Source organism: Nematostella vectensis, chromosome 3, assembly GCF_932526225.1.
Source record: "Nematostella vectensis chromosome 3, jaNemVect1.1, whole genome shotgun sequence".
Taxonomy (NCBI): Eukaryota; Metazoa; Cnidaria; class Anthozoa; order Actiniaria; family Edwardsiidae; genus Nematostella; species Nematostella vectensis.
Genome location: NC_064036.1, coordinates 1,043,858 through 1,067,505, shown reverse-complemented (window position 1 = coordinate 1,067,505; position 23,648 = coordinate 1,043,858). Strand labels below are relative to the sequence as shown.

At 41.9% G+C, this 23,648-nt stretch overlaps 3 protein-coding genes across 3 annotated transcripts in view; 2 read left to right on the top strand and 1 right to left on the bottom strand.

The window, feature by feature from the left end:
• Positions 1-620, top strand: part of LOC5517009 (serine/threonine-protein kinase mTOR) — a 43,383-nt gene extending 42,763 nt beyond the window's left edge. The window contains exon 65 of the mRNA XM_032386948.2: positions 140-620. Within this exon, the coding sequence (XP_032242839.2) occupies positions 140-155 (16 nt within the window). The 3' untranslated portion in view covers positions 156-620. The remainder of the gene's footprint in view (positions 1-139) is intronic.
• LOC5517010 lies at positions 616-7,810 on the bottom strand. Its single transcript, XM_001637059.3, has 6 exons — positions 7,641-7,810; positions 4,485-4,939; positions 3,104-3,599; positions 2,411-2,666; positions 1,812-2,042; positions 616-1,439 (listed from the first exon to the last, which is right to left on the bottom strand). Exons 1-6 carry the CDS (start codon positions 7,776-7,778, stop codon positions 1,132-1,134), a joined length of 1,884 nt encoding a protein of 627 aa, XP_001637109.1. The 5' UTR covers positions 7,779-7,810; the 3' UTR covers positions 616-1,131.
• A 759-nt stretch (positions 7,811-8,569) lies between these two features.
• Positions 8,570-21,515, top strand: LOC5517012. Its single transcript, XM_032386921.2, has 13 exons — positions 8,570-8,949; positions 10,255-10,899; positions 11,331-11,479; positions 13,364-13,544; positions 13,772-13,853; positions 14,069-14,310; positions 14,630-14,869; positions 15,442-15,542; positions 16,600-16,780; positions 19,042-19,152; positions 19,392-19,933; positions 20,194-20,457; positions 20,686-21,515. The coding sequence occupies exons 1-13, from the start codon at positions 8,847-8,849 to the stop codon at positions 20,950-20,952; spliced, it is 3,108 nt and encodes a 1,035-aa protein (XP_032242812.1). The 5' UTR covers positions 8,570-8,846; the 3' UTR covers positions 20,953-21,515.
• The last annotated feature ends 2,133 nt before the right edge of the window (positions 21,516-23,648 follow it).

Sequence of the window (23,648 nt, the reverse complement as noted above, 5' to 3'; positions counted from 1 at the left end):
TATGTCCACGGCGCCTTTTTATAACAAGTGGATTGTCGTTATCATGTCGTGTCATGTTATGTTATGCTCTGTCGGGAAGATTCTACCTCGAAAGCTTCTAGAGGTACTCTCGGTGATACATTGTTTTTTTTTTCGCCAGGTGTCCGTTCTGGTAGACGCTGCTAGAACCATCTAGTGTCTGTGAGTTCATTACCGATATATCCGTAGAGACCGTGTTCTTTAGATGCTGGTTACAAGCATGCAACATCAGAACAAGGTGGTCTCGGGTCACAATTACTCCAAGTGTACCATCGAGGTCAATAGGACAAAAGTGTACCATCGAGGTCAATAGGACAAGTGTACCATCGAGGTCAATAGGACAAGTGTACCATCGAGGTCAATAGGACAAGTGTACCACCGAGGTCAATAGTAAAAGGCGATGCAGTACTCCTACTTCTATGCAGCTGATGGCCAGTGAGCTCAAGCGCATTGTATGGCAAAGCTCATGTCAGCTTGGGTTGATGATGCCTTTCTTTGTAATATGTCGAGCTCTCTAAAACAATTGTTCAAATATCTGAGTCTATTTTCAGGGTAGTTATTCAAGGAAATTTGGTAGATAATAAAACAAAATTCAAATAATAGACAAGTTTTATCTTTATTCTAAATATGAAAATACAATTTCTTTGTTTTCTCAAGACTATAATTATGAGATGTTTTTCTTTTAGCTTTGAATAAAAGTACCCCTTATAAATAGTTGGCTAAGTTCTTAGAGCTTATAACAACGCTTCATTTAAATACCAGAGGTATACACTACACAATTTTATAAAGAAACAACTGCTATAATTAATTAATTTACTGTGGTCACTAAAACCAATTTCCACATACCAACATTTTAACTCTTTCAAAGAAGGTTGCACTCGAGGATCTATGTATCATAACCCTTAGTACTTTATGGGTATCAATTAAATGAACATAGTTCTAGATTTTCAAAACTGTAAGGCATTTGGAGATCAGGATTTTGCCATCTTTAGGCTACCCTTGGTGTACCGTGGGTCACGACACATCCATTCACGACAGATTCTCAGAGTACAACCTCATCTGTAGACAACATGTGTTAGAGTAACAAATAACACTACGGCTGCTCATGTGGACCTAGAGAAACTTGGAGAAGGCAGTCCTGATCACTTCACGGTTATTCGCATGGCGTGACACGAGCTCTTGGTGTACGGCTCTAACTTCCTCTACCGACTTCGCATTCCGAAGTTTTTCCGTCAACATATTGATTTCTGGGTCGTCTGAATCTTGTTCGTCCTCCTCCTCGGATTCCATTTCTGGTGGCTGCACAGAAGGGCTTTCCTGGCTTCCATTACCCTCTACATCTGGAGCATCATCATCGTCTGGAGCGTCATCTTCTGGTTCCTCGGCTTCCTCTTGACTCTCCTCGCCATTAGTCTGCTCCTCTGCAAATAATAGTGACAAAGTTGCTACAACAAAGACGCTTATAGAATTGTTCTAGGGTATACGGGGTAAAAGGGGTTTGCGCATAAAGCCACATGCATTGCATCCTCGGAAACCAAGGGGTATTTCCCTCTTAAACGTTAGAGGAAAACGGAAAACACCCCTGGGTTTCCGAGGATGCAATGCATTGTGTAGGACAAAAGAACCCTCATAGAGCCGCACACAGTATGCACACACACCCTTGCTCATAGAGCCGCACACAGTATGCACACAAACACCCTTGCTCATAGAGCCGCACACAGTATGATAAAAAAAGCTCGTGAAAACTTCGAGCAGCCTTTCAATATTGTTTGCGTCCTTCAACCTTGGGTTACCTGTGGATGCATATTTTGACCGCCTCTCCCTGGATCGCCTTGAGATGGCCTGACCATCCTCTGAAGCCTTCACCGTTTGCAGCTGTTCTTGGACGCCCGAGAAGTGACGCATCTCTTCTTTAAACGCCTTGGTCCTACCCACTATCTCGTCTACCGACATCTTGGTGACGAAGGACAAGCGTGCCTTGCTGTAGTTAGTGCTGGGAGGGCGTGCTGAATGGGGGATGATGCCTGTTGCGGCAAGGTCGCGTTAGAATCCACTTTTGGAAATTTCTTATTTTGCCTTTGGTGGAAAGGCAGGGTAAACCGAGTAGGCAAAGTTAGGACAAATAGAAGGCCCCTTTAAAACAACTAGTTTTTCATTGAGCCATGTAATTGAAGGATGAATGGTACCATGTGTATCAGGGAAAACTTGTTCTGTCTATATATGAATTCTCAATTAGAAGTGCGCCCTCCGACATATAAAAAGTCATTTGATTGTCTTTTCTCTGCTCATTTTGTTCAGAGCTCCACCAGTGTCGTACAAGAAGTAGGACACTGGTGGAGAATTGGAGACGGCGTTGTTTTTTGTTACTGTTGTATAACCATGGCATACTCACCTTGAAAGATGACGGCTCGGCCGTACTTAGGTCTGACCTCTGCAATGATCTCTGTGTTATCGCTGTTCCGCTCATAATAGACTGTCTCCCCATAGTCGTTCTTTTCCATGTCTGGGTTCAGGTAGATCAAGTGAGTCCATTCATCCTCGTTCTGGTTGCAGTCGTGGTGGATACGGGTGTGGTCTGCGTACCGGATGAGGTTGCACGAGATGTCGTACGGGAACCACTTGTTGCTCCCAGACACATGGGTCGCAACCTGAAAGAAGGGTAGTAATCATTTAGCTGCCGTAATGCAGTAGAGACACGACAACCTGAAAGAAGGGTAGTAATCATTTAGCTGCCGTAATGCAGTAGAGACACGACAACCTGAAAGAAGGGTAGTAATCATTTAGCTGCCGTAATGCAGTAGAGACACGACAACCTGAAAGAAGGGTAGTAATCATTTAGCTGCCGTAATGCAGTAGAGACACGACAACCTGAAAGAAGGGTAGTAATCATTTAGCTGCCGTAATGCAGTAGAGACACGACAGAAACTTTTAGCATTTATAATTATGAGATGTCAATAGAACAACATGCTTCTTACAGTACGTGCGTCGCAGACTGAAACAAGTAAATTGTGCTGACTTGAGAAAGAAAAAAAAATCCTGGATGCGCCAGTGAGGGTAAATAATCATTTTTTTATCATTGTCTTACCCTGTGTGTGATGTTCCAAAACCTGCTTTTGAGGTAGTTGTCAATGTTAAAGCCAGCAATCCACTGAACGTTATCACTCTCATTATCATCGGAGTCATCGAAGTAGTACACTCCATATTTCAAGATATGTGCCCTCAGATTGTCCAAGTCCTCTTTATCATACAAATCATCAAAAACGAAAATCTTCTTTCCCTCTGATGATTGGTACTCAGCAACTTTCTTGGAATCAAAGTCAATCGATGAAGGACTAGGTTTGCCAGTGCTGACAAAGGGACCATTGATGTTGGCGATTCGCTCATCCCTGACAGCTAGCCAGGCTTCATGACACTTATACGCCTTGCCAAGTACCTTTGAAAACTGTACGTGTAAGAGCAGCTCTCCTTTCTGGTTGGCAATGCTTGGTGGACGTGGTAGGTAGGGAATGTGGCTTGGCCAGAGAATGACACGACCAAATTTAGGTGTGGCACCTGCAAATATTTCCATGTCTTCATCATACCTAATAAAAACAGATTTTAAATTAAAATGTCAATGTTTAGTATTTGAAAGGTATATATTAACATTGCAAGAAATAACAAATTTGTTGAACATGGCATTGAGTATTTCAGTCTTATATTGAAGTGTCTTCCTGAAGTGAGACACAGTTTTACTGACAATGATATCATGAGCCAGCGACCCTAGCGGTTCTTTTACATCTACAAATATGGTTAAGTGCAATAAGATAAAGCACCTCAAGGACTTTAGGTCCTTGTCTGAGATGAGAAAACAATCAGAACCCCTAAGAGAAAATGGTCCACTAAATGGGTAAACGAAACCCCTTCCCTACCCCACTCAACCCAACCCTGCTCAAAATGCTACCAACTACTTCTAGGGGGGGGGGGGGGGTGGGGAACGTTGCGGTTTCGTGGAGCCAAAATAATGCGGTGATGCGGTATTTCAAAACACTGCGAGATGCGAGATTTTCTAGTGTTAACTAGTCCTGCGGTGTGCTGGATTTGCCCTTGGTATGGGATGATCTAGAGGGAAACCTAAGAATGTCCGGGCGTCGCACATGCTCTTCAAAACATGGTCCTTCTGTGTGGTATGCGATTTTTCCGGTTTTTTATTCAGTATTGCGGAATTTGTGAACATTTTGTGGGGTGTTGCAGTTATTAGACACACCTTCTAGCCATGCAAGCACTAAGATTGTTTAGTTGAGACAAACTATGTAGACCCAGGCTTCTAAATGAGCAGTGTGAAAAATCCCAGTATTCTCAGAAAGCAAATTGTCTAATTTTGGCATTTCTTTCTAATTCCATTTAGTAATTTGCAAAGAAAATGGTCTCCAAATTAATCATTTTCATTAGCAAAAGATGTATAATTTTGATTAACAATTTATACTCACAAGTAGATCTCTCCATAACCATTCTTGTCCCAGTCAAAGTTCAGAAACATCATCATTGAATATTCATAATCATCCTTCAGTGCATCTGTATGAAGCTTTGTGTAGTCCCCACGGCGCATAATCTTGGCCTGTACTTTACAAGGATAGTACATTTCCGGAGTTCCTAAAGCATCCATCACAGCTTTTTGTAACAATCGGCCAGCAGCAGAGTTTGCAAATTCCACACAATCAAGGTTATTCACCCAAGGTATATTATCACTTGGTTCTTCTTGGCCACCTTCATACGGCTCAAACAGGCTAAACTTCCAAGCCCCAAGTTCCATCATAGTATAACCTTTCAAGATTTCTAAGGTTGTCCTATTGATTACATCATCTAGAACAAAAGCCTTTTGACCAGCCGTTGTCACATAGCGGAATTTGATATTGGAAGTGAGGTTGACATCTAGTGGTATTACCTATATGAAAAAAATGGAAAACATTCATTACATAGCCTTCCTTCATTCCGGGTCATTTTCTTTATATTGGGAATCATGTGGTACATTAAGAGACTAGGTACACTGGATTTGCTAGTGAACTTCTTGCCCTCATATGTTTGACTTTCTTCAACTACCATTTTTTGGTACATTCTTACCTAACAATGGTATTCTAAAACCCCTGTACAGGCCATGCTTCACACAGAAGTAAAACACATACAGTTAGAATACCAACAACAACAGCAATAACAACATTTCTATTATGATATGATACCATTTCTGTTTTTTGTTCATTTTTATGTGGGCAAGATAAGAACTATTAATTTATATCTTGATCAGTCTCTATTGACTTAATTTTCATCTTCAATATGTATTTTTTTCAATATCATGTTTTTGGCATTCTTAACAGTGGAGCTTCCACACGGCGCGAGCACTGTGTGGGCGGAGCCCCATAATGTACATAAAAAAGTGGTATAAAAAAACAAATATGGTAACAAATATTGGTAACCCATCGACTCGAGTTTTTGTGATGCAATGTCCGTCCGTCCATCCCCAAAAAGCATTGTATGACAACCAAACTTGGCAGGTGTCATGTAGGTGTCAAGGGAGGTGCAAAACTGTGGTCATGTGATTTGTGCCATCATCGATGACATCACAAATCAATTGATGTGATTTAAAAAAAACTTGATAAAGGTCTCGGTGAAGGTAAACAACATCTCTGCGGAAAAAAATATTGTCCTGCCGCAATTTTCTCTACATGTACAAACTATATATCAAATAAAAGATAAAAGATTGAATTATCCTGCAAGTTTAATTTTTGCAATAGCTAATTCCTTGTTTAAGTTTTGAGGCCTGAAACTTAAAAGTACAGAGTTTACTTTAGAGCGTAATCCACCAATTGCGTTATTGCGCATGCACTTGCACGTAATTGCATCTCAATGACAGATAAATGATCAAAGTGTGTGAGGACTTTTCATTATTAGACACTGTCAACAAAATGTCACGAATCAAAGTTGGAACTCTCATTTCTGGCGAAATTAGGACACAAATTATCTTAAAAAAACCGTCGCAAGGTTACGCTGGACAAGCTCGAGTTCTCGCCTTAAAATAATACGCTAGAAAAGTAAAAGATTTGGCATGAGCCCACGTTCAACAGGTCACAGGAAACAGCAAAGGCCCACTTTAGCCGTCTTAGAATGCGATTTATGGAATTTTTTTTAATAAAGTTTAAGAACTGTTGATACAGGTTTTGCAAAAACAAAATCAAACAGTGGTGTCAAATTTACCTTTACCAAGACCTTAAAAGCAAAAAGATTCATATTTCTTAAAAGAAACATTGTTTCAAAACCAAACTTTGCAGCTGTCATGTTTGTATCAAGGGGGGTGCAAAAATATGGTCACCTGATTTGTGGCGTCATCAATGATGTCACTAAAAGCAAAATATTCTGATTTCATAAAGACCAATAGTATCTCAGGAAGAAAACAATATATAACAGGCCTGTACTACACAGGGTGGTGCAGGGGATGCGAACACCCCCCCCCCCCCACAACAGCCAAAGGTCCACTTTTGCTTCTTAATAGACGTGCTATTATTTGTAGACAAAACTATTAAGCATCTGCTAGATCATTATGGTGTGTAGCCAAATCTGACAATAAACTTCCCGTGGAGATATTGAACGGGACATAAGGCATGGTCAGATTTTTATCAGAGAAATCCCTTCACTCCCAACCCCCCTCCCCTCCCCCCCCCCCCCCCCCCCCCCCCCGGTAATATTAGGTCCACTTTATCGGATTTCGCACCACCTGGTACGGTCCTGTATGACAACCAATCTTGGTATGTGTCATGAAGGTGTCAATGGGGGTGCACCAATATAGTCATGTGATTGTGCACCCCACTTGAAACATACATGACTTGTTTGGTTGTTAGACCATGTTATTTGCCATGTAGATGTTAAGGGTGGGGGGAAGGGGTATAACAAGTTGGTCATGTGATCTGTGAAATCGTTGACGTTGTCAAAAAGAGAAATATAATAATATTTAATATTTCTTAAATTACTAAGGGAAAATAAACAAAGATTTGGTCTTTGGAGCTCCGCTTTTAGGGAATGCCTAAATCTATATATTATTATTTCATCAACACCATGGGAAAAAATGGGAAAAATGATTATTCCCTCTGTAATTGGAGGTAAAGCCCTTCTTCTTACAAAAGGCTAGATTGTAGCATATTTTCAATTGATGTTTTTGTTGTTGTTTGTAGGGGTACAGCCACACCACTAACCCACCCCTCCGCTGTTCACACATGTTTATTTCCGCTTGCAACAAAATGTGTACAGCAAAGCGCGAAACAGCTAGTCTATCGAGATCGTATTGGTCCAGAAAGCGCAAGATAAATACTAGCCCCTAAAATATATGGGAATTAATATTACCGTACTTGACTATCGATATTGTTACTTCAGCTGTTTAGAAAAAGAAACGATATTTGAAGCAGTAGAGTGCGTACGGAAAGCATTCAAATACCAGCTTTAGGTATGCAAACATGTATATAGACGAAAAGGATTTCAAAAGTTAACTATTTCATTATTCTCTATGATCGAAGCGTAACTCTAATAAGGTTCGGCACACAAAGTGCAAAGTTTATGAAGTTTGTGTGTGTGTTGGAGGCTCCAAATTGCAGCTGAAATACCTGAATCTCTGGCTGTGCAATTCCGAAGGCATTCCCACTGTTTAGACCTTGCTCATGTGCCCACACATCATCGTCTTGAGCTTGAGAAAATACAGCTATAACGAGTAATACACAAAATACTCCATAAACAGTCGCCATCTTCAGCGGAGAGGAACACGAATCTTATCATGTTTTTTAAACTGACTTTTGATTGGCTGACAGCGCAGCCTATGTCTAGGGGTACCCCCTTGGGAAAAATGGACAGCGATTATGGTGCCTTTGTGTTCAATCAACTTGATTGAATGAAATCGATTATATATAAAAAGTTTAGAAAGTCCATTGTCTTTTTATGACCTACTAGTCGATCGATCAGTGATTCGTCCGCGCACTTCTGCTAGGCATTATGATAAGTGCGTGGGGGCTCACTCAGGTGAAACAGGTTGATTATTTTTTTTTCCGTCTTTATTTTGATTTTGGTACAAAGTGGAGTAATACAAGTAAGACATAGAACCTGTTAATGTACCTGATCAGATGCATTAGATATAGAAAAGATGCTCTAATATATTCTATCAAACATTTTTTTTTGGGAAATCGTGTCAAAGTGCATTTTTTTTATACTTCGGATTATCTAAAGGAAAACCTAAAGAAGTTAATGTCTAGACCCCTATTGTGGGGTACATTACAACTCCAGTCTGAGAGATGGACTACATAGCATTTAAAACTCGATTATCATCGTTCTCAAAACACCGGTCGGTGTGAGCGCTCGTACATTTCCATAGAAAGCATTCGTTCATATAACATTTTGCTTTACAGACTCTGATTTTTTTCCTATGGTAGTCAAAGGAAAAATATGAATAATGTAAATAAGAACTAAATCCTTGGATATGACAGATAGTTGGTATAAAAGACAAAGAAATTAAATCTGATCTTTGTGTGGATTCTCCCTACATTCACTTCCGCTAGATTCAAACACTACATTCGGCACACAAGTCGACTAGCAAAGGTGGGAGGAATAGAGCTTTGGAAGTGTATTATATGGAAATTTAGCCGATTCTCTGTGTCATATCTGGCAGATGGGCTTCGAAAGAGGGAGTAGAGGACTCCAGTGAAAAAAAATTGGCGTATGTTGTCCTTTGTCTTGCCTTAACCCACGTATTCCTCATTCAAATCACTCATCTCGCAATACAAAGGCACAAATCCCGAAGTTGGCTGAAGTCGACTGCTAGCATGGGCAGTAATTTGTGCTTTATTTTAGTCCTTCTCTTGGGTTATTCTCTCGCCTTGAACGAACATTGTGATAAAGAAGACTGCGACTCGTCTGATACTGCAGGTAAGACCACTTGCTTTTTTGCCTTTTTGACAGTTCCCCCGGTGTTCTCAAATCAAACATAAGCTTATGGTATAAATTAACCTGGACTTTCTTACTTTTGATGTTTTGAAGTGTCAGAATCAATACGTTATGCCTAAAATTTCGGCATTTACATTCTATTTGTTATAAGTTATTGTATTGGCCTTTTTTACTGATTTCTTTTTAAATTAAAATTACCATGTAATCAATGTGATCGCCAAAGTTGATAAAGGGTTGGCTAGATAGAGAGAGAAAAGCCACAATCAGGCCTTCTCACATGGTATCTATAGCGATATTATTATTAATGCAACCTTATTTAAACCATTATTATTGGTATCTCCCTAGCAAGAGGGGTAATGAATAAGGCAAATGATTTTAAAAGAGATTCTTTTCCAGTCTGCCTCACTACCCCTAATTCCCCACGACCCACCCACCCTATCTTTATGGTACTGCTGCCACTCTTCTCAGTAGAAAGTGCTTGAATTTTTTTTCAATAATATTTTAAAACAAATAGCACAAACCTTTAACCTGCAAATATAAGCATCATTTCTCAGAGATGGAAACACACCCAGGGTGACCACTGTCCAATAGTTTTTACATTCAACACCATGTCCTCATAATAATTTGTGTGATATTATATGCTGTCTGAATTATTTGAGACATCAAGAATGTAATGTCAGGCTACAGCTAGCACTGGGGAAAAGCAGATTTCTCACACTAAAGTCAAAATTTTACAAAGGAAAGAAAATTGCATCTGCCCCCACCCCCCACCCCAAGCAAATCATCAAATACTGTAGAAGGAATCAGCTAGACTGTCTCCTACCCCCCCCCCCCCACCCCAAGCAAATCATCAAATACTGTAGAAGGAATCAGCTAGACTGTCCCCTACCCCCCCACCCCACCCCAAGCAAATCATCAAATACTGTAGAAGGAATCAGCTAGACTGTCCCCTACCCCCCCCCCCCACCCCAAGCAAATCATCAAATACTGTAGAAGGTATCAGCTAGACTGTCCCCTCCCCCCCCCCACCCCAGGCAAATCATCAAATACTTTAGAAGGAATCAGCTAGCCTGTCCCCTACCCCCCCCCCCACCCGAAGCAAATCATCAAATACTGTAGAAGGTATCAGCTGGACTGTCCCCTACCCCCCCCCAAAAAAAAATTTTCTAGCTACAGCCCTGAATATTAAAGATTTTGGGATTTTTCAGAGTACTTATAAAAAAATAATTTACTTGTCTCTTTTGCTTTAAGTGTCATTATTGATGTATATGTTTATTTTTTCCATAGATGATGTGAAGCCTTTTGGTGCTCACAGACCATCAGACTTCTCCATTCCAACACTGAAGTATTCCCCGAGTGGTTCAGATTTTTATCATCGTTATGTCCATGGAAGACAACCTGTTGTCATAAGAGGCGCCGCCAATCATTGGCCTGCCAAGGAAAAATGGAAAAATGAGACGTATCTCAGACAGAAATCAGGCACAGAAGCATTCACTGTAGACACAAGAAAGAAATTTGATGGAAAGGTTTCTGTAAGAAAACCTCTTACCATATCAGAATTCCTGGATATTTACAAGACTGAACCAGTTTATTTAGATTCACCATTCCCACCCAGCAAGTTGTTGCATGATCTTTATTTGCCTCCGATTTTGAATTGTGAGGAACTCTCTTCAACAATCTCCCAGATGACCTTGCTGTTTAGCAATGGAAACACAACGTCAGCTTTTCATCATGATGGCTATGATAATGTTATTGTCTTGCTGTCAGGCACAAAGCACTTCATTTTGATTGACAGCAAGTATTCTGATGACGTATATGCTGATGATGCCAAGTTATTTCCTGGAGTCCTCCCTTTTGACCCAGAGAAGATTGATTTCAAGGCTTTTCCAAAGTTGGCTAAAGTGCCATTCTATGAGATTACTTTGTATGAAGGTAAAGATAATATACACAAATTGTCAACCTGACACCCTTAACCATCTAACAAAAATAACAAAAAGGCCTTTGGCAGATCTGTCTGTATTCAAAGGTCTTTAACTGGCTAACGTACCATCAAATTAGATTACTAAAAGGCAAGGGTGGAATGCACGCTTTCACTTCTCCCCTATCCAAAGGCCAATGCAGCCTCTCTCCCTCCCAACTCAAAACAAAAAATTACCCAACTGCAGATTCTTGGAATGCAACTGGAGCAAGAAGGAAGAGTATCCTTATTTTCAGTTTTTATTTATATCTTGCTTTGTAAAATATTGGTGGCTTCTCCAGGGATAGTTTCATGGGTCCAAAAGGACTAGCCTCTTTCAGCCTGCACAGTGGAAGTAGTCTAGTTTCGTTTTGGTCATGTAACCAATTTCTGTTTTTATTTGTAGGTGATATGATATATATCCCGCAATACTGGTGGCATATAGTCCGTTCATATGGTTCACCCAACATTGCTGTCAATTCTTGGTTTGGGATGTTTGAGTTTGATTCAGAGTATCAAGATGCTGGTTTGCAAGAGGATGTCGATATTGCAAAGGTGAGTCACTACCCCAATACAGCATATATAGCCAGGATTTAAGGAGGACCGTACTCCCGGAGGTCAGGGGATGGTATCATGCCCCAACCCTACCTACAGACTTCAATCAACAAGCATGTCAAGTCAAAACATGATTCCCCCAAAAATGAGCACCACGCCTGAGAGCAAAATATCAGAATCCTCCGAATCAGCACATTACCTAGACATGTTACACTTGATAGACTCTGAGGAGGGCCATGAAATTGAAATATGGTAGGTTTATTGTAGACGTAGAAGTAACTAAAACTGACACATTATTTTATCATTAAAAGTTTTTATGTTATGTTTGTATGAGGATTTTTGGTTCATGCATGTTTTGAAAAGCACTTTTTTGTCTAGACTTCTTGTGGATCTTGTAAAAAGCACCTTCCTTGAATAACCACCTCACCTGGGACATAAAAATTGAATTGGTAATTTTTTCAAACATCCAAAACCTTTTCTTCACCCCTGCCCACAAAGAGACCTCCCCACCCTCAGAACATCCATCCCCTGGAACTGGCAAAAATTCTTTGTTTTTACGCAAAACATTGGGTTGGGGTTACCCACTTGAAATCGAAAAATCCACACCCTCCTAATTAACAATTAGATTACGAGTTCGAGTTTTCTATAAGTCAATAGATAGTCAACGACTCAGAAAACGAGAACAAGTAGTCTAATTGTTTTAGTATAAATCCACTCACATACTACCTTCGAATATCTGACGATTTTAATAATAATTCATGTTGTTTTTGTGAAAAACGCCGGTTTTTTCGCTCCTTTTCCCCTTTTCCCGGTGTAGGGTCTACCTGTCAGTCTATTTCTGTTCTGTTAGAATTTATTCAGAGGTGTTTTGTGTTGTTATCCACTATCGATCATAATTTTTCTCGGTGTAGACTCTGCCTTTCAGACTGTTCATGTTTTGTAAGAATTTGTTCAGAAGTGTTTTGTCTCGTTATCCACTATCAATCATCTAAACGAGATGAGGATCTTCTTTAAAATCCCTTAAGTCGTGTTTTAATGAACTGGGAAAAAACATCTGCCCTAACAAGCAGACTAAGCCTGGCTGAAACGTGTTGAAGCGCACGCCAGGGCGACTAAGGGATCAAATTTCACATTAAAAAAGAAGAGTAAGTGGTTTTTTGAAAAATTAAAATTTTGATTTTAATCATGCGTCTTAGCTAACATATATCGAGTGACAATTAAGATTCTATTAGAAAAAAACCTTTTATGAAAAGAAGTGTATTGTGTAGAACGTGGAAAGTTCACGCTTTTAATCGCTCACTTTGCTATTCGTGAAAATATCACTCAGTGCGCAAAGTATTCGGTATTTTTTCTTGTGGGGCAATGTCATAAGATTTCCGTAGGCCGCGGTTTTCTCAACAGTCTGCTATCAGAGGCGATTGCTAAAAATCACCGGAAGAATCCCACTTGAATCTTTATAGTTTTCTAAGGCAAAGATATTGAAAGAAACGCAGTTTGAACTTTTTCGCATGGCCCACTGGAAACTAAATGCGCAGATTGCAATGTAGCCATATTCCCACTCTCTTGGTACCGAGCTGCTGGCACTATGTTAACTAGTCTTTTTGCGCCGGCATCGCTCGGCCAGAGGCGACCGCTCTATTACTAGGTAGCCTGAGGCTATCTGGTCATGTCTGGGTCGTTGTTTTATATATATATATATTTTTTTTTTTTTGACGGTATAGACTTGAGTTCGAAACATAAACATCTTCCAAAAAAATGTCAGAGAAACGTCAGTTTAAAATAAGTCCGCTGACCAAGAGAGCGTAGATATTTATGTACCTGCCTACATAAAGTCAATGATTTGGAAAAACTAGCTCATTGCCTCGTCTTCTCGTCTATCATCAGGTCTCGCTGCTGTACGATACCCTGGTCAAGAAACAGCCTGACACGATCAAGTGTTCGATTTCTAATAAGCCCCTCAACTCCATCTTGAAGATCAACACCAGCGATCCAGCCTTAGGCCACCTGAGAATACCCCGGAAGAACGAGCGGCCCGCTGACGTTCTCTTGGCCAGCGGCTATACTAGTATGTTATGTATATTCTAGGTTTGATTCAGCCTCCTCCTAACTCGTGACTTTCAAAAGGGTTTCAAGAAACCCTTTTTTAATTTGTTCGTTTTCAGTCTTCTTCATGCGCATATTACCCATAGCACAGGAATCTACTCCTGGTATAATTGGTGCCTGAGGAGAGGGCTACGTGTTACCATGCTTTCCATCCCTGTTCTAAGTACTCTCTTTTTTTCCTGTTTGTAGTGCCGGTCATGGGGTTTGGAACTGCGACTCTGGGAGAAGACACACTGTCGGTGGTCAAGACTGCGCTCGAAACGGGTTACAGGTATGGTATAATGTGCAGCTCCGAAGACATTGTCATACTTTCAAGGGATCACTTCAGGCACGCAATTCCGCCCTGGAAATTTGTCGAAATAAAGAGTTTGAATGAAAATACAACCTACTAGATATCACAAGAGATTCACAGTGGCACTCACGCACATCTTCTCGTTAATCTATGCCCTTCTGAGGCGCGTTTAAAATTCCCTGAAATGTTCTCAGGTTGATAGACACTGCTCAAGGGTACCCTTTGTCGGAGCCCCAAGTGGCCAAAGCCATCGCAGACAGCGGTATTCCACGCAAGGATATCTTCATAATCACCAAGTTGCACCCTCGCTATCTCGGCTACGAACCCACTCTGAAGTCTGTGGAAATGTCTTTAAGAGCGCTCAGTACAGATTACATCGACTTGTTCTTGATTCACTCAAAGACGTGTGACGACTTTCTTCTAACCTGCGCTGAAGGTATGTTCCTAGGGCATAGCCCCCCCCCCCCTCCCTTGACCGTCAAAAAGCTGGTAATTTCTTATTGAAGGATCGTCAAATGCTATGCTTTCTACATTTGATACAATGACTGCGCATTGACCCTTATCAAATAGAATAGGTGTTTATTTGCCTTGAAGAATGTCATTATTGGAAACCCTGTGTTTTTACTTTCTTACAATTCTGCTTACGAACGCAAAAGCCCCTTGGAAATGACTTTCTGGTGATTTTAAAAAGAAGACTATTATGAACTGTTCAAATGATTGTTTGCCACTGATTCTAATTCTCATTTCATCGCCAGGTGAGCCCAGGGGTACATGGAAAGAGAGTTGGAAAGCGATGGAAGAGCTCCACCGACAGGGAAAGATACGAAGCCTTGGTGTCAGCAACTTTAATGTCGACGAACTACAGGAATTGGTCAATTTCGCTACGGTTCCGGTTTCCGCCGTCCAAAACTGGTTTGACCCGTTCCACCAGGATCGCAAGGCCAGACGTTTCTGCAATAAGCATGGCATCAGATACATTGGATACTCGACACTCGGTAAGGTCAATAAGCATGACATCAGAAACATTGGATACTCGACACTGGGTTAGGTCAATAAGCATGACATCAGATACATTGGATACTCGACACTGGGTTAGGTCAATAAGCATGACATCAGATACATTGGATCCTCGACACTGGGTAAGGTCAATAAGCATGACATCAGATACATTGGACACTCGACACTGGGTAGGGTTTACTTGAATGTTTTTCGTCTTTGCCTCGCCTAACCCATCCTAGTGTGAAGGGTACTCGACGTCCCCTCCTCCCATCCCAAAAGGGTGTAGGCCTTGCTGCTTAAAGCCGCATTGTCACCAGTTTACTTTGGGTCGATTACGTAACAAGTTGTTACGTAATCCCATGATTTTTAACGGAAAACGCGAAAAATATTTCAAAAGCAGTGTTTCTTTTAAAAACAATTTTATTGAGGATGTGACTGATATTTTTGAGCGGATAGCCTATCAAATAGCGCGGATTCTGATAGATTCTTTTGTCTCTTGTCGGTTGATGGTTGAACTGGTGACAATGCGGCTTTAAGTATGTGTCTAACCATATCATCAATTATTCAGGAACACAATGGGTTTACTTTCACGGGCTTAAGACAAACCCTGTTCTGCAGTCCAAGGTGTTCTCCGAGATTTCATCGCACTACGAGTATGTCATCTCACAGGTACGATAAGATAGGTGGTAAGACATGCGGCTGGCCTAGGAAGTTAGCAAGTGTAGGTAAGATATGGGGCTGGCCTAGGAAGTTAGCAAGTATAGGTAAGATGGGCATGTTGGAGACGGGAACCCATCAACACGGTGTTGAGAAGGTGTATGTTGGATAGGGTATTTTGTATGCCTCCATTTGAACATTATCCCTTTGTCGGAGAAGAGACGTAGGCGTTGGCTGGTTAGCATAGGGTTGATTCAGCTAGAGGGAAGTGTGGATAGTGTAGGGAAAATAAGGGTAGGGCTGAGTGGGCTAGAAGGAAGTGTGGATAGTGTAGGGTAAATAAGGGTAGGGCTGAGTGGGCTAGAGAGAAGTGTGGATAGTGTAGGGTAAATAAGGGTAGGGTTGAGTGGGCTAGAGGGAGGTGTGGATAGTGTAGGGTAAATAAGGGTAGGGTTGAGTGAGCTAGAGGGAAGTGTGGATAGTGTAGGGTAAATAAGGGTAGGGCTGAGTGGGCTAGAGGGAAGTGTGGATAGTGTAGGGTAAATAAGGGTAGGGTTGAGTGGGCTAGAGGGAAGTGTGGATAGTGTAGGGTAAATAAGGGTAGGGCTGAGTTGGCTAGAGGGAAGTGTGGATAGTGTAGGGTAAATAAGGGTAGGGTTGAGTGAGCTAGAGGGAAGTGTGGAGAGTGTAGGGTAAATAAGGTTAGGGTTGAGTGGGCTAGGGGGAGGTGTGGATAGTGTAGGGTAAATAAGGGTAGGGTTGAGTGAGCTAGAGGGAAGTGTGGATAGTGTAGGGTAAATAAGGGTAGGGTTGAGTTGGCTAGAGGGAAGTGTGGATAGTGTAGGGTAAATAAGGGTAGCGCTAGGCCTGACGGAAACAACAGTGACATAATGAAAAAAAACGCAACAAAATGTGTTTACTTGCCGCTCGATGTCGCTTGTTTCTTCGCACATTTATTCGCTTTTCTTTCTCTTGTTTCATATCTTCATCACTCTTACAATTTTTTTCACTTTTCTTTTTCTTTTTTCAATTCTTCAGCTCTCTTACTAAAAGTTATTTTTGTCTTTAGGTTGTCCTTCGTTGGGCGATACATCAGAATGTCACGGTGATTCCCCGTTCACGCAACTCTCGTAACATCTATCTTAACTTCCGGTCGCTAGACTTGTCGCTGAATGAGAATGAGATCGAAATGATTACTAACGTGACAGATTACGAGTTCCACCCGCTTGAGAGGCTTGACCGAGGTGAAGGTAAGATATGTTTAACTTGACCGAGGTGAAGGTATGATATGTTGAACTTGACCGAGGTGAAGGTATGATGTGTTGAACTTGACCGAGGTGAAGGTATGATATGTTGAACTTGACCGAGGTGAAGGTAAGATATGTTGAACTTGACCGAGGTGAATGTAAGATATGTTGAACTTGACCGAGGTGAAGGTATGATATGTTGAACTTGACTGAGGTGAAGGTAAGATATGTTGAACTTGACCGAGGTGAAGGTATGATATGTCGAACTTGACCGAGGTGAAGGTAAGATATGTTGAACTTGACCGAGGTGAAGGTAAGATATGTTGAACTTGACCGAGGTGAAGGTATGATATGTTGAACTTTGTACGTGGTGAAGGTAAGATATGTTGAACTTGACCGAGGTGAAGGTATGATATGTTGAACTTGACCGAGGTGAAGGTATGATATGTTGAACTTGACCGAGGTGAAGGTAAGAAATGTTGAACTTGACTGAGGTGAAGGTAAGATATGATGAACTTGACCGAGGTGAAGGTAAGATATGTTTAACTTGACCGAGGTGAAGGTATGATATGTTGAACTTGACCGAGGTGAAGGTATGATATGTTGAACTTGACCGAGGTGAAGGTATGATATGTTGAACTTGACCGAGGTGAAGGTAAGATATGTTGAACTTGACCGAGGTGAAGGTATGATATGTTGAACTTGACCGAGGTGAAGGTAAGAAATGTTGAACTTGACTGAGGTGAAGGTAAGATATGTTGAACTTGACCGAGGTAAAGGTAAGATATGTTTAACTTGACCGAGGTGAAGGTATGATATGTTGAACTTGACCGAGGTGAAGGTATGATATGTTGAACTTGACCGAAGTGAAGGTAAGATATGTTGAACTTGACCGAGGTGAAGGTAAGAAATGTTGAACTTGACTGAGGCGAAGGTAAGATATGTTGAACTTGACCGAGGTGAAGGTATGATATGTTGAACTTGACTGAGGTGAAGGTAAGATATGTTGAACTTGACCGAGGTGAAGGTATGATATGTTGAACTTAACCGAGGTGAAGGTAAGAAATATTGAACTTGACCGAGGTGAAGGTAAGACACAGTATGTTGAACTTGACCGAGGTGAAGATGAGATATGTTGAACTTGACCGAGGTGAAGGTATGATATGTTGAACTTGACCGAGGTGAAGGTAAGAAATGTTGAACTTGACCGAGGTGAAGGTAAGATATGTTTAACTTGACCGAGGTGAAGGTATGATATGTTGAACTTGACCGAGGTGAAGGTATGATATGTTGAACTTGACCGAGGTGAAGGTATGATATGTTGAACTTGACCGAGGTGAAGGTAAGATATGTTGAACTTGACCGAGGTGAAGGTATGATATGTTGAACTTGACCGAGGTGAAGGTATGATATGTTGAACTTGACCGAGGTGAAGGTAAGAAATGTTGAACTTGACTGAGGTGAAGGTAAGATATGTTGAACTTGACCGAGGTAAAGGTAAGATATGTTTAACTTGACCGAGGTGAAGGTATGATATGTTGAACTTGACCGAGGTGAAGGTATGATATGTTGAACTTGACCGAAGTGAAGGTAAGATATGTTGAACTTGACCGAGGTGAAGGTAAGAAATGTTGAACTTGACTGAGGTGAAGGTAAGATATGTTGAACTTGACCGAGGTGAAGGTATGATATGTTGAACTTGACTGAGGTGAAGGTAAGATATGTTGAACTTGACCGAGGTGAAGGTATGATATGTTGAACTTAACCGAGGTGAAGGTAAGAAATATTGAACTTGACCGAGGTGAAGGTAAGACACAGTATGTTGAACTTGACCGAGGTGAAGATGAGATATGTTGAACTTGACCGAGGTGAAGGTAAGAATTGTTGATCTGGACCGTTCTTGACCAACCCCTCTGGATTTATAATACAGAGGGTGTCCGTTAAATGGAGGTTTGACTGCTGCAACAAGGCGCAGATGGTTACGGTGGTTGTGGCAGTAGATGAAAGTGAGAGCACATACAATAGTTAATGTCGGTAGAAGTAGGCAAAGACTTACAGGGGAAGGTCTTTCTTGTTAGAGGTAGCCAAGGTCGCGTGCAAGCTGATACGACCGATCCTGTCAGGGAGGGTGGGGCTTTTTATAGGGGTAGAAGATACGGTGCAAAGGAACAAAGTAAAAAGTATTTAGGAAGTAAAAAGTATTTAGGATCGCAGGTAAGTGTATGATCTCTACGAGCTAATACGGCGGCCGCTACTGTCCACAGGAGAATGTGTAGACCTGGAGGCGGATTGCCCACAAAAGGCTGAGGCCGGACAGTGTAAAGAGCAGGCGGATTTGATGCTGAGAAACTGCAAGAAGAGTTGTAAACTTTGCGGTAAGAAGTGTTTCTTATTTATTTTCACATCTTTATCAAAAAGGGCAACCTTTTAATCGCCGACATTTTTTTCTGTTCGATAGCGAACTATGTACTTACCTATTGTCTGTTTCTGCCTTATGTAGCGTAGTGAGTTACCTGCACCATCTAGAGTGCAGTGACTTTAATCAATTCATTGTGTTTTGCCCTTTATATTGCACGTATCTATCGCGTCTTTCCCATCTTTTTTTTTTTGGTAGTGGTGGAAGATCCGCGGTCTTACGAGCCGTTGCTGTATATTGGCTCTGAAGACGGTAACCTGTACGCCATAGGCGTTCTCTACGGCGACCAGCGGTGGAAATTCACCACAGACGGCAAAATCCTGTCCAGCCCTGCGCTAAGCACAGACGGAGAAACGGCTGTTATCTTTGGCTCTAATGACGGGCGCATTTACGCCCTCTCTCCTAGCTCAGGCAAGCTCTTGTGGAACTTCCAGACCGGTGGGGGCGTTGTTGCAGGTCCTGTGATTACAGCCAATGGGATCGTGTATGTAGGATCACATGACCATCAGTTGTACGCCCTGGACGCTGTTAGTGGAGCCCTTCACTGGAAGACGTCCCTCACAGGACCCATTTATGCGAGGGTTGCTGTTGACGAGACTCAAGGCACGTTATTTGTCGGGTGCGCCGCTGATGATAGTGCGAGGATACTGACGTTATCTAGTAAGGATGGGAGTGTGTTGTGGAAGTTCGCTGATGCTGGGAAGATATTCGCTAATCCTGTGCTAAGTGCTGATAAGAAGGTAACTTGGCAGCATTATCTTTGGCATTATCTATGGTAAAGTGTGATAATCTCGCACGCGCCCCCTGTGGAAACAGAGGCCATGCAGTGACGAGGGATGGGGATCTGATTTCATCAACCCCTCAGTTCCCAGTCCCTACTAGGACATTTTTTCTTTAGCACTTTCTTTAGTCACCTGACCATCCTGATAACAAGACACCATCTGTATGGCTTTAAGCGATTTCATTGCTCTTATTCGAGACACGTTTTTATGTTTGCCAGACCGTGTATTTTTGCTCTCTTGACCGCCATGTTTACGCCCTGGAGTCCAAATCTGGAAATCTTCTCTGGTCCTTGGACACACAATCCGAGATCGAATCCGCGCCCGTGATCAGTAAATCCGACGGCACACTGTTCGTAGGATTGGTCAGCGGTAACCTCCTAGCTGTGAATACTCTTCCAGGCCCCCTGATGGGCACGGTCAAGTGGACGTTGAAGGCTGGTGACGAGGCTGTTTTCTCACCTGCTCTCAGTGAAGATAGCAGGGTAAGTCCGCCCTCCCCTCCCCTTCCGGTCCGTGTTTCTCCGTTTTCTTTTTATTTCTGTGCACACCACCATCAATATTTTCTTGAATTAGTTCGCATCTTAAACATTAAGATGCGTTAAAGTTCAAGTATAAAATGATGACGTGAAATTTATATTCTTTAAATAATAAAAAACATTGTCGTGCAAGTCAGATCAACCGCCTTTAACACATCTCCTATCTACTTGCAGTTATTTGTAGGCGTTGGAGACAGGAGAATTCTAGCTGTCAATGAAACCACCGGCGACATCCTGTGGTCTTCCTCCTTTATGAAAGATTACGTGTCCTCCCCTCTGGGGGTGGGAAGGGATAATGTGGTCTACGCTGCGAGTAGAGATAGTCACGTGTACGCGCTTAATGGAGAGGACGGGTTGGTCATATGGAAATACGCCACTAACGGCACCTTGAGTCTATCGGCACCAGCTCTTCCCCAGCATTATAGAATGGATATAGGATAAAGGATCTAGGGTAAGACTAGTTGCATTTGAGGATTATAAAGTTAAACTAATGAGCGATTGGGAAGATGTTATGTCTTTGCCATGGTCCATTTACCAATTTCATCCTCAGGTCTTCTTGGTCGAAAAATTCGTTGCTCAGGCTGTTCCAGGCGATTCTCCGCCATATTGAAATCGACCCTTCATTTTGAATATTTCGACTAAAAAACCCGTGGGGAAGAAAGTGGCCGTAATATTTTAGATTATTGCTGGCGGCCATCCATTTAAGTTCCGCCCAAGGAACATTTTATTTATTCAAATTGCAAACCATTTAGTCTAGCTACTATGCTTAAAGTAGGTTTGTGAATGAAGCATTGAGTAGTTTCTGTACGAAAGAAAAAACATCCACTTCTTCATTCAAGGGAATATTTTAAACTGCAATTAATTTTCTTTGGCATTAGAAATATTTACATTGATTACAATATTTATTTTGTCCACCAAGTGGAGAAATTTTTATTATTATAACCAGAAAGGTATGCATTATGAGGTAACGTGAACTATCCAATTAAAATGACAAGATAAACATACTTTCTCTCGTGTTTTTTTGACGAACAAATATCTCCCATGTACCTCGAATCGGAACTGTGGAATAGTAAACTCTTCTCACTGTTCTCATTGTGCTCAATAAGTTATGGGAAGGAGACCCATGTTCCTGTTTCCTCCTGTAAGTCCCACTTGTCCCCATGTTCCTGTTTCCTCCTGTAAGTCCCACTTGTCCCCATGTTCCTGTTTCCTCCTGTAAGTCCCACTTGTCCCCATGTTCCTGTTTCCTCCTGTAAGTCCTACTTGTCCCCATGTTCTTGTTTCCTCCTGTAAGTCCCACTTGTCCCCATGTTCCTGTTTTCTCCTGTAAGTCCCACTTGTCCCCATGTTCCTGTTGTCTCCTGTAAGTCCCACTTGTCCCCATGTTCCTGTTTCCTCCTGTAAGTCTTACTTGTCCCCATGTTCCTGTTTCCTCCTGTAAGTCCCACTTGTCCCCATGTTCCTGATTCCTCCTGTAAGTCCCACTTGTCCACATGTTCCTGTTTCCTCCTGTAAGTCCCACTTGTCCCCATGTTCCTGATTCCTCCTGTAAGTCCCACTTGTCCCCATGTTCCTGTTTCCTCCTGTAGGTCTCACTTGTCCCCATGTTCGTGTTTCCTCCTGTAAGTCCCACTTGTCCCCATGTTCCTGTTTCCTCCTGTAAGTCCCCCTTGTCCCCATGTTCCTGTTTTCTCCTGTAAGTCCCACTTGTCCCCATGTTCCTGTTTCCTCCTGTAAGTCCCACTTGTCCCCATGTTCCTGTTTCCTCCTGTAAGTCCCACTTGTCCCCATGTTCCTGTTTCCTCTTGTAAGTCCTACTTGTCCCCATGTTCCTGTTTCCTCCTGTAAGTCCCACTTGTCCCCATGTTCCTGATTCCTCCTGTAAGTCCTACTTCTCCCCATGTTCCTGTTTCCTCCTGTCCCACTTGTCGCCATGTTCCTGTTTCCTCCTGTAAGTCCCACTTGTCCCCATGTTCCTGATTCCTCCTGTAAGTCCCACTTGTCCACATGTTCCTGTTTCCTCCTGTAAGTCCCACTTGTCCCTATGTTCCTGTTTCCTCCTGTAAGTCCCACTTGTCCCCATGTCCCTGTTTCCTCCTATAAGTCCCACTTGTTCCCATGTTCCTGATTCCTCCTATAAATCCCACTTGTCCCCATGTTCCTGTTTCTTCCTGTAAGTTTCACTTGTCCCCATGTTCCTGTTTCCTCCTGTAAGTCCCACTTGTTCCCATGTTCCTGATTCCTCCTATAAGTCCCACTTGTTCCCATGTCCCTGTTCCCACCCCCCCTCCCCCTCAATCTTATGTGGACTGCAACGGCTCTGTAAATAGAGAAGGTTTTTGTTATTTGATTTTGTGTTTCGCATGAATCGGTAATTTCCGCTCCCATTACCATGTCAATCCAATTTGTGTTATTGACGTCATCCACGCACGTGCATATCCATAGCAACTCACATAGATGTCATTCAAGTGTGATGTGCGTCATAAATACGTCTTTATCGGTTTTCAATAGAAGAAAACATGTGCGTGATATACTTACCCTACCCCTGTAAATAAAGTTTGGAAACAAGTTGTCTTTAAAAAAATCCTTTTTCTAAGTGTTTCGTAGATGGATATAAAAATTAAGATGAGTGAGAGTTGGTTGGAAGTTAAAAGGGGGCGGGGTAGGAAGATGGATAGGACTTGCGCTAGATAGGATAAAAAACGTGCAGGAGATTCAGTTCAGTCTTGACTCTCGGTCAGGCGAGAATTGCACCGTGCTCTTCTGTTTGTGTCCAAACGGTTGAACCTACATCTTCTAAAAAAAAAATACAGATTACCAAGAGTTTATCGCCATTCCTTAAATTTTCTGCCGTGAGGATGTTATCAGCTTGTGAAAAACATGTCACGAGTGGACCTGATGGCGACGGAAGCAACGATCCTAAAGCCTTCGTCCCCCAATTATCAACGGAGGAGTTAACCGACCTACTATGCTGTATTTGTGAAGAGAATGAGAAAATTGCATCAGTGGCTACCAAGTAGCCAGTATGAAATGGGTATGATTGACATTGATTCAATGATGAACGAGTTGCTGGAGGAATTATGTGCTGATATCGACTGGAATGTGTACTCAACGACGAACTTGATAGCTATTTGTTA